At 40.6% G+C, this 10,772-nt stretch overlaps 1 protein-coding gene across 1 annotated transcript; it reads left to right on the top strand.

Annotated features, from left to right (window-relative positions):
• The first annotated feature begins 1,158 nt into the window (after window positions 1-1,158).
• LOC112188900 (umecyanin) lies at window positions 1,159-2,728 on the top strand. The gene is made up of 2 exons (XM_024328129.2): window positions 1,159-1,441; window positions 2,075-2,728. Exons 1-2 carry the CDS (start codon window positions 1,258-1,260, stop codon window positions 2,548-2,550), a joined length of 660 nt encoding a protein of 219 aa, XP_024183897.1. The 5' UTR covers window positions 1,159-1,257; the 3' UTR covers window positions 2,551-2,728.
• Window positions 2,729-10,772: the final 8,044 nt, after the last annotated feature.

Raw genomic sequence — 10,772 nt, 5'->3', positions numbered from 1 at the left:
GCGTGAAGAAACTTGACTTGTCTACAAAATTTCTTAAGACATTTCAGCTCTGTAAAAGCCCCCATCCTAGTGATTTCATCACATTGATCAGTAGCTACACCATACACAAGCATTTTTAGGGAACCTGTCATTTTTTTGTTCAAAAAACAATCTCATTTTTCAAGTGGCATCTGCTTTTTGCCCAAAGAAACTATCGAGGTTGCAAACGTCCTCCATTTTGGGTGGGAAAACATGTTTTTGCATTCTGTACAACATTTGAAAGCCTGCTTTGTCGTACACTGAATGTTTGACAACGTAATCCTCCCAGAGAAATTGACCTCGGACTTCTCTATGTCTTTCAATATTTGGGACACGGCCAGGTCATGAACCACCCCCTCTACGTGTCTTCGATAATAGATGTTCCATACAAGATCGTGATAATCCAAAGAGCTTTGAAAGATTATTCTTGTAATTAATTTATTAATTAAGTATATTCACATGCAAAATATCAAAATACCAGTTGTGGGGCTGGTTCGTGGTGATTGAATTTGCATTATTTTCTCTTTGATACTTTGAGGTTGCTAGATGGTGTGAGTTGAGCAAACATTTTTTTCGCCATCAAATGACCAATAACATTGTATAATTCTAGTTTAGACGGAGATTTTGTCTTCTATCCTCTCTAATGAACACCATCTTAATTTAAGGGTGCTCGAGGATACAAATTGAGCAAACACTGCTTTTGCCTTCAGATGTGGGCAAAAAACATTGCAGAATTCAAGTGTTGTGGAGATATTTTACTTGATACTCAAATATTAATGCTCCTTACAAAGAGTAGGCCTAGCTAGGTATAGTCTCAAAAAAAAAAAAAAAAAGGTAGGTATAGACTGATAATCAAGCATGAATGATTGAATATTATGGCCTTTCTAAATTTTCTACCAATAATGGTCGGAACTCTATTACCACTTAATTTGGGTCTTGTTTCCACACGTTTGGACCCAAACAATGCAGAACAGAACATATAAAAATGACCGGCGTTCACATATGAAGAACCAGTCGGTACTCGGTAATGGCATGCCTCTATTGTCAAGTCTTTGCCGTGTCGAAGCTCCAAAAAGTCTTCCACCCTATTGGTCTTTCTCACTCATTCGAGCCCTATTTATAGCCTTCAATTCTTTCTTTGGAACATATATTCTCATCAGACATTAGCACTCACATACAATACCAATTGAAGAAAAGAGACATAAACAGATCAAGAAAGAAGAGGCTAGAGAGATCGAAATGGAAAGCCAGAAGAAGATGATGGTTGTTTTTGGGTTACTTGCGGCTGTGTTTTTGGAGAGTGTGGCCGCGCAGACGGCCCATGTGGTGGGAGGTAGCGTTGGCTGGACCATACCACAGAATGGTGCACAAGAGTATGTCACTTGGGCGTCTGGTCAGAAGTTCATAGTTGGTGATGTTCTAAGTATGTTTTCCATCTCTAGCTTTTTAGTTTCACTCCCATATATCATCACCATCATCTTCTTTTCAATCTTTTTTCAGTCTTTTATGAAACCAACCCTCAAGGGGAAATTCTTATTAAGTTATTACCATGTTTTTTGTATCACATTAAAATCCTAAATTCTTTTTTTTTTTCGCTGATTAAGTCCTTCAAATTATGGGTACATTAGTGGTTTTTACATACGTGCTCCTTCAAATCATCTAGATTGACTTGATGGTATGTCCGAACTTTTTCAACAATATTTTACAGTTTAATGACTTAAACTCTAAGCAATGACCAAGTTTTTTTATTTTTTATTTTTATCAAAAATAGCATGTACGTGGCCTAATCAAGTTTAATGTTCTCATATTAATATTGTTCACATAAATTTGAGGAAGTTAAACAAAATTCGTCATCACATATATGTTCCATGGAATTCTAAATGCAATGTTAATCAATATGATCATAAGAATCATAAAATCATTATAGGAACCAAATCTCTTTCTGTTTTGTTTCTAGATCGATTACTTTAGTAATCATGTAGCAAAAAGACGGTTAATGGTTAGTGGTTATTTATCACCATTTCTCACATCCTGATGTTTCTTAATTAATTTGCAGTCTTCAACTTCGCGACAGACGCACACGACGTAGTGCAAGTACCCAAAGCATCGTTCGACTCATGCAGCTCCGCCAACCCAATCGGCAGTACCATCACCACGGGCCCGGCCAACATCACTCTCACATCTGCCGGCGACCACTACTACATCTGCACTTTCGGCAGCCACTGCCAGTCCGGCCAGAAGCTCGCCATCACCGTCTCAGCATCCGCCACGTCACCCGGAGCCTCCCCTTCTGCACCAACTCCTATGTCTCCACCTCCACCCACTACCACTACTACTCCTACCACGCCTTCACCCTCATCTGACGCCCCTTGCCCTCCGGTCCAAGCACCATCTCCGTCCACCAAAACCACGGGGCCCACAGCTAGCACCACACCAGGATCCACCGTGTTGCCGCCGAGCTCATCTTCCCCTGCCGTTGGGGCTGGTTTCGTTTTGTGCTTGTTGTCTCTTGTTGTGGGATTGTTCTTTTAGATATGTATATATATCGGGATCCCATTATTCATTTTGATATTCTGAGAGATCGTTATTCATTTTTCAGCGTGATGATATCTTTGGAGCGCATGATTGTTAATAAAGGATTAATTCTTTTCTTTTCCTGAAATCTAGATCTCCACGAATATAGATAAATGCTTATATAATTGACTTTCTCTACGAATATTCCTAACCCAAAAACAAAGGAAAGTAACAATAAACAAGAATATTTTTACACTGCTAAAAACCCTAAAACAAGACTAGCAAGCACAGGTTTTGCTTCCTGTTCGATCGTACTCGTCCGGCGGCGCGTGCGGGGCTGGTCTGGCTTCTAGCCTTGCTGCTGTCTGCCCCGCTGCCGTGGGGCAGCCTCCTAGTTACTGTGGCGACTAAAAGCTACGGAGATGGTTCAGTGGGTTTCTTTACCTCTTTTTCTTCACACACGGAGCCCGGTGTTCGATTTCGATGATGTGGGCGATGGATTGGGATGGGAGGCGGTTTGGATCCGGATTTGCATTCCTTCCAAGCGGTGTTGCTGACTGTGTTTGGTGGTTTCGATATGGTTTTTGGGTGAACCCTTGTAGGGTTTTTGCTTGGTTTCCAGTTCGGAGTTCTAGATGGTCGGTGACGCTCTGTTGACGGTATCTGAGATCAGCAACGACGTGGTTCGAGTGGTGCGACGTGGTTTTTGGTGGTGCTGGTCTCAGCGGCGACGGTGCTGGGTTGTACATGTCGATCCTGCTGCTGTGCGAAGGATTAGGGCAGGGCCTGTTTGAGCCGGTTTTGCTGGGTTTTGAGTCCACTGTTTCTTTGGGCTGCCTCTTAGACTTAGACATCGGGGCTGGGGTTTTGTGCCCTAAACCCATTTTATTTCTCGTTTTTTCAGGAACCTATGTTGGTAGCTTTGTTTACTTTCAATAATTCCCTATGTATTTAGGGATCATAGCTTTGGTACTTTGCCTACAGAATTGGTGATTCTACACATCTAGATGCAAAGTTCTTTGGTGTACCGCAATCGAGCGCATAGGCGCTGAGAATTTTGTCTGCTATTATTCTTAATTTAGAATTATGTTATTCTGCTAGGCTCCTGCAAAAGGAGCAGATTTGTTTCAAGTGTAATGGCACCTATCCCCCTGATGTGCTGGGCCATTCTAGCCTGTGTTTGCTATGAATGAATTCTTTCTTCAAAAAATATAATTGACTTTCTCGAACCAACCTTTGTATAATGTAATAGGGCAATTCATTATCCATGAAACTCTCATATTTGTTGGATAAAACACATTTATTATTTCTTATCTCATGTCAATTAGGTGTTAGGGAAAAATTCCCTCGCCACGCAAGTATAAAAGTAAAGATAGAAAGAAGAAATAATCAATCCAAGAAGACAACAAGATTTAACGAGGTTCGGCCAATATCCTTGCCTACATTCTCGGAGAGTTTCACCTTTACTAATGAGAGAATTACACAAGTACAAGATAACACTGCTCAAAGTTTATGCGCAACTCAAGCCCTTGTATCCAAAAGGATACCCCTTGTACACCATTTCTCAACCTAGAAGATCACTCTACCCCAACAACTATTCACACTCTTGAACACAACTCACTTTGCTTCTTTACATGAAAAACCTTAGCTTGACCTCTCCTTTTCTTGTCTCCACACAAGTTTCATTCATTTATAGCCATTGATAAAAGTCTTTAGACTCACCTCATCAATGCCCATTCATGAATCAATCACCCATCTCCCTCATTAACTCCATAGAAATACTAAAAGGTCCATCATGAATTTCACCATGCATTTATTCCCAATGCATCAATTTGACCATGCATTTATGCCCAATGCATGCACTTTACTATGCACCAATTTTCCATGCATAAGTTGTCACCTTGAATGCACAAACCCTAAATAGCATGCATTCATGCCATGCAATATATCTCTACCAAGAAGGGATAGACATCAAAACTAATAATCTCCCCCACCCGACTTTGGTGGAGAGCTCCGCACCACCACTTCAATCCATGAAGTCATCTCGATCTAAGACACAACTTGTTACACCCACAAGCACTCCTTTGGCTTTGTACTTGCACGTTGCACATAATCAGAGTCATTTGCATTCGGACATAACTCGATCCCCTTGATTCAATCAGCCAATACCATATGTAATTGTCCCGAGACAACGATCACATGTTGACTCTGAAGTAGGACCTTGACTCGACCCCTTCCCTAGCAGAGTTTACCTTCTCACCATCATCTGAAACTTGAAAACTTGTGACTAACGTCTCTACTATGCCTGCAAACGAGACCCACTTCAAATACCTGCATCCTTGTGCACACTGTTTCCCTTCAACCTTCGAGGTCTGAGTTTTCCTATCAGACGGAACATACTTCCACACTTTTCTCCCTTCATTAGGACCACGCAACCACTTGATACTTTCATAACTCTCCCTGTTGACAAAACCTTACAGCCCATGGAGTCTAATTGGCTCAAGGATATTAAATTCTCTGGAACCTTGGGACGTATACAACATCACCCAAAGTGCGAACCGCTCCTTCAAAAATCTTGATCTTCACCATTCCAACACCCATGACACTACGCCTTGTGCCATCACCCCAAGTCACAAATCCTTAGACTTGTTGGAACGTATCAAAATATTCTCTCCTTGAGCAAAGATGATGAGAAGAATCAGTATCCAATATCTAATCCCATTGAGAACAAGTGTAATTAACTTTTGAGATTGTGAGAAATTCTCCAAATCCATTTGAAACATGTGCTACACCAACCATGGAGTATCTGAGCCTTTATCATCCTTCTCTTTCAACAATAGCAATCTGGCCTTATGTGTCCCCACTCCTTGCACTTGTAGCACTGCTTGCCCTTTTCCCTACCCCCTAGATTTTGACCTACTATGTCCTCTAGATCCGCTGGCAGTTGACATTCCCCTTTGATTTTGATCATGAGCAACAAAGATGAAACCTTGGGAATCATCGGATTTCTTCCGCTTCTCATGAGTTAAGAGAGTCGATTCCATCTCCTCCGGCCATTTCTAATGTATCCTTACCATACAAGATTGTAGTGGTGATATTATCATACGAATCGGGAAGCGAGGTAAGAAGTAGAAGGGCTTGATCTTCTTCGTCAATCTTTACATCAACTCTTGCTAGTTGATCTACCAATCCTCTTAACACGTTATTGTGCTCCATGAGATTCACACCTTCTCCCATCTTAAGGTTGTAGAGATCCAGCTTTAGATTCAACTTTGTCTACAAGCCTTTTCCAAGATGAAGCTTCTCCATTTTCTCCCAAAGCTCAGGTGCCGAATCTACATCATTAACATTATTGATAATATCATCAGCAATATAAAACTAATAGTGCTAACACATCTGGACTCCAACTCTTCCCCATCTTCATATGACATCTTCTCCAGCTTCGTATCATCTCCCTTAAGCAATTTTGCAAGACCTTGTTGAACTAGGTCTCCTAGGAGTGGAGGGGGATCGAATCTACTAGAGCAAGGTTGTCGTACTCAATGGGAACCACCATCCTGTTCCCATAGAACCACTGACCCCCATGTAGAATTAGATTATGATTTACCTCCTATGAAATTGAAACACAAACTAATCTGCAATCACTCATATTGATAAACTTGTGCACATCTTCCATATTGTTGAAATTGTGCTAGTGAAGCCCTCTAAATTAAGTTTACGGCTGAGAAGACGACCAACCATATGGTGGTCATCTTACTGCACAATGGCTCTAGCAAATCCTAGATCAACAGGAAGGGCATCGCAGAGAGAGAAAGAAACAGTCACGCTAGCATGGCGTTAACTAAGGCTGGACTTGGTTGGTTCATCGCGGTTAATTAGTTGAAACAGACCACCAAATCAGCCGTTCGGTTTACTAGATTTTAGGCACCTAAACTGGTCATAATCTTTCAACACCAACATACTTTGTTTAACCAACCTCAGTATTTCAGTTTCTGTTCGATTTTGATGAAGCACTAAATTGCCAGATCTGGTTCTCAAAATCCAAGGAATAAGGCAAAATTTTTCAATGTATGCTACGTTTACTTACTTTGAATAGAAAAAATCATGAATCGGAGACAACGGAAATAGAAGAAGGAAGGAATCAGTATGTGAATGATTCCTAAACCGATACCCCTCCCTGGTTATCAAACTAGGGCTTATTCAGGAATCGAGTCCTGATAATGAGGTGGAACCCACGTCCACTATAATACCTTCGTATGTTAGTTCACGCATGAACTTTCATACCCTTGAATCATTCCCTTCATTCTCATTCTCATTCCAGGTAAGTAAACGTACCCGTAATTTCTTCAAATCAATAGAAAAATATATAGTCGTTGTAGCACTTTCAAATCTACAAATATGAGTTTCCAATTTTCTCTCAACGCGAAATTATGAACACCAATCAAAGACTTCATATTTGGATGCCCAAATTAATTAAAACCATAAAACCAATAATAACATACCTAAAAGGGAATATAATCTTAAGAGATACGTGTGAGAGAGAGTCTCTCTAGCCCTAGCGCCTCGAGAGAGCAAAAACACCACCAAACCATTCCCTGTTCGGTGGCGGCCAAGGATAGCGCCAACATCGCTGCGTTGTCATTGGGCTGGTTGTCGAACAGGTGCTTCATTGGACTTGGCTGAGGTCAGAGGGGAAGGTGGTTTGGTTTAGGGTTTGGCAGGCGGGTGGGTGGCAGGTTTTTGGACGGCATCTCTGAGCGTTTTGCAATCGCTTTCTGTGCAGGGAATGCTAGTTGATCATACCCAGCGGTGGCGATGATCTTGGGGTGGCGATGATCTTGAGGTGTCTAGGCGACAGAGCGAACTCGTGAGGCTCGGGGCAGGGCGCTACATCTGCGGAAGCTCGTGAGGCTCAGGGCAACGCTGGCTCGTGGCGGTGCTCGACGGAGTGCTCTTCATGGGCGGCTGATGGAAGAGATGTTTTTTTTTTGTGGGGGGGCTTGTGGGTGTCTCTGTACTGGCAACTACAGGAAGATGAAGGTAAGGTCTGGGTTTGGGTCAACCCTCTCTTGCTGGGCCTTGAGTTGGGCCCCTTCTCTTGGGGCTATCCTATTGGGCTTTCTAATTTAGGAAGGGGTTCTTTAGCCCTAGGCCCTTTCCTATATTTTTTAGTTAGTCTAAATTACAATAATTTCCTTGTATTAGGAAACTAGATTTATAGCGCCTCCAGCATAGTACTAATGGAGGATCCCCGCTACCTCTACGTATTTGATTGTATAATTAGTAAGTCTATTTCTATGTACCACTGTGGGTACTACCACTATATTCTTGTCAGTCTATGCCCTTAAATGGCAGCGGAAGGGTATGTAACGGCATATTCTGGCTTGTGCAGAATATTAATGACAATCATTGATTGATTGATTCATAAAAAAAAATTAAAAAAATTAAAAAAATACCTAAGAGGGAAGAGGTGAGAGAATAATATATTTGTATGGAGCTGAGTTTATTATCTGCATTTTTTTTAATAAAGGAATTATCTTCATATATAATAGAAAACTCAATAGAGTTTATTACAATCATATATTGTAATACATTCAGAAAATAATCTCGGAGTATTAACAAATTTTGTGCTAGCCTCAAACCAGAATGGCTATTACATACCCTTATGTTGCCATCTAAAGACAGAACAAGAAAATATGGACATATAGTAGTACCCACGGTGGTGCATAGAGATAGATCCACTCATTAAACATTCAATGCTCCACCATTACAGAATAGCTTGAACCCTCCTTTAGTACTACGCTAGAAGATTCGCTAGTACCACATATGTTAAAATAAACATCTTCTGCTGGATCAAAACCTCTAGGATCCCATATTCGAAATCCTAGAGAATTAGAGTCCATTAATTTGACCCATAAAAGAGCCCAAGTCCAGCTTTGAGCGCACATTCAGACCTTTACCCAATTAGCTCTCCAACTCACTTTGGGCTCCCAATCTGAGTTTGGTTTGGGACACCAATTCAGATTTGGACACCTGAATGATTTGGGCACCCCGACACCAGTGAGCACCCTCTTCTTAGCTACCAAACCAATTGTAGCCGTCACCAAAGCCACCATCGCCTTATCTGGTGACAAGTCTCACCCCGGATTTCACCCTGAAATCTGAAGAGGCCCTGCGAGGCCCACCTTAGAAGAAATTCTATCAAATATTTGACAGAACTTCCCCTAAAAATGGACAACCCAAAACCTGTAGAAAAACATTTACACTTCTAAATCATCCATCCTTATTCTCCTGGAGCCATCCTGCTCCCTATATCACAACATCTCCCATTTCACAAACAATTATGAACTTAAGAATATTAATCTCAAGAGTTATCAGAGCAATCTATTTCTTAGGCGTACAAGAAGGTAGAATACAAGATAAATGACCGATACTTTATAATGCGGAAGCTATGACAACTATGCCTCAACCCCAAATACGCTCGACCTCAAGCTAAACTGGCCTGCAAACTGGGCATTTAAAAACGAAGGGCCTAGGGGAAAACATTTAAAAACCGTTAGAGTGAGTGGACGAAAAATAAGTACTTTCGAATGTATTAGTAACACTTAATGCTTTCCCAAATTATTCTCTAAAACCTCACATGCAGTAACAATCTTGGAAATACTTTAAATCATCTTTACTGCAATCTCTTAAAATCTCATCCTCAATCGTTTTTAAAACATCATTTTCAAGAGGTTCGTTTGATGACTAGAAAGGACTGCTGTCTAGTCATCTTATGCCATCTGGGAGGGACTGCCACCCAGATAACGCATCGGAAGGGACTGCCAACCGGAACAGGAAGCGGTGGATAGAAGGGACTGCCAACTAACCACAGGTAGTGAGAAGGGACTGCCAACTACTACCTCATGTCACCTGGGAGGGACTGCCAACCTGGTGAAGCATCGGATGGGACTCCCAACCGGGCTGTAGTCTGGAAGGGACTGCCAACCAGACGATTACCTAGAAGGACTGCCAACTAGGTAATGCATGCATGCGCTGACTGACAGCCTCCTTAATAAACTAGAAACAACCTCTTTCAAATACTTGCTTTCGGAAAGAAACTCGTTGTTACTTCAATAAAACATTAAAAATTCACCGAAAGCATAACTCAGGATTATCTCGCTAAATCAAACCTCAATATCTCAATAAATTCTCGAAAGCATCCTTAAAAGCATAAATCAAATACTCTGTAAATCAATAAATGCTTTCGGAAAGAAAACTCAATCTAACTTCAAGGCTGATAAGTGCGAAGCTCAAAGCTCAATAAATCTCGATAATTCAATCATGCTCAAATATTCGATGAAACATTCGTACTCGTAAATCCTCATAAAAACTGATATTCGAAATCCATAATTCTCATAATGTTTTCTGAATCAGTCACTTCCCGAAAATCATTTCTCAACTCAATAACTCCTGAATAACTATCTCAAAAATCTACTAAAAGCCGTCGGGAAGGAATATCAATACTAATCTCGTAATTCATAAGTAAATCTCGATAAATCAATGCTCAATAAACCATAAAACTCAATAATTCAAAACATAATTTAAATCTCAATTGGAAGGAAATAATAATACTGCATGCATAATTAATTTAAAAACAAATATCCACTCACAGTACTATTTAGGTAATCACGCATATGAGTTCCTTCATCGAGCAATAGCTCGGTACGTCGTCCTGTACACAATTATAATTCGTGAATAACAATCCGGAAATTAAATACAATTCCCACATCATATCCTCATAAATCACCTATCCACTTCTTCTTGGATTCAATCCAAACTTTTACGACTATTACCAATTCATCGATTAAGTATTCCAAAGCAGAAACAAGGGAAAATACGAAGGTCGGATTCCCATAATCGACACTCGTCTCACTAAACTTCAGAAATTCCTAATCCATAACAAATCACTCCAAAATCCACCAAAATCACATTTACAAACTCTACAACAAATATAGGATTTAACTAGCTAAAAAAAAAAAAAACAGAATATAAATCACATATGCACGCACTCGGTTTAACGTACTCTACAACTTTCATGAAGAACATTTTCTCAAATTTTAACCCGAACAAAAAGCCAACTTTTAGGGCCCACTAAAATATCGAAACAGAGCCAGAAAGTAAATGTAAATGTTGTTTACCCATCGAACGACTCGTAAACTGGTAAATTTAGGTTCGGGACGTTACATCTGGGCCCGCCG

This window comes from Rosa chinensis, chromosome 2 (genome assembly GCF_002994745.2).
Source record: "Rosa chinensis cultivar Old Blush chromosome 2, RchiOBHm-V2, whole genome shotgun sequence".
NCBI lineage: Eukaryota > Viridiplantae > Streptophyta > Magnoliopsida > Rosales > Rosaceae > Rosa > Rosa chinensis.
Note: the sequence above shows the minus strand (reverse complement) of the source record. Positions and strands in the feature narration are given on the sequence as shown.

Excerpts from the sequence above, each read along its gene's own strand:
- LOC112188900 (XM_024328129.2), top strand. The coding sequence starts at position 1,258 with ATGGAAAGCCAGAAGAAGATGATGGTTGTTTTTGGGTTACTTGCGGCT. Across the intron at positions 1,442-2,074 it reads CATAGTTGGTGATGTTCTAA|TCTTCAACTTCGCGACAGAC; the intron begins GTATGTTTTCCA and ends ATTAATTTGCAG.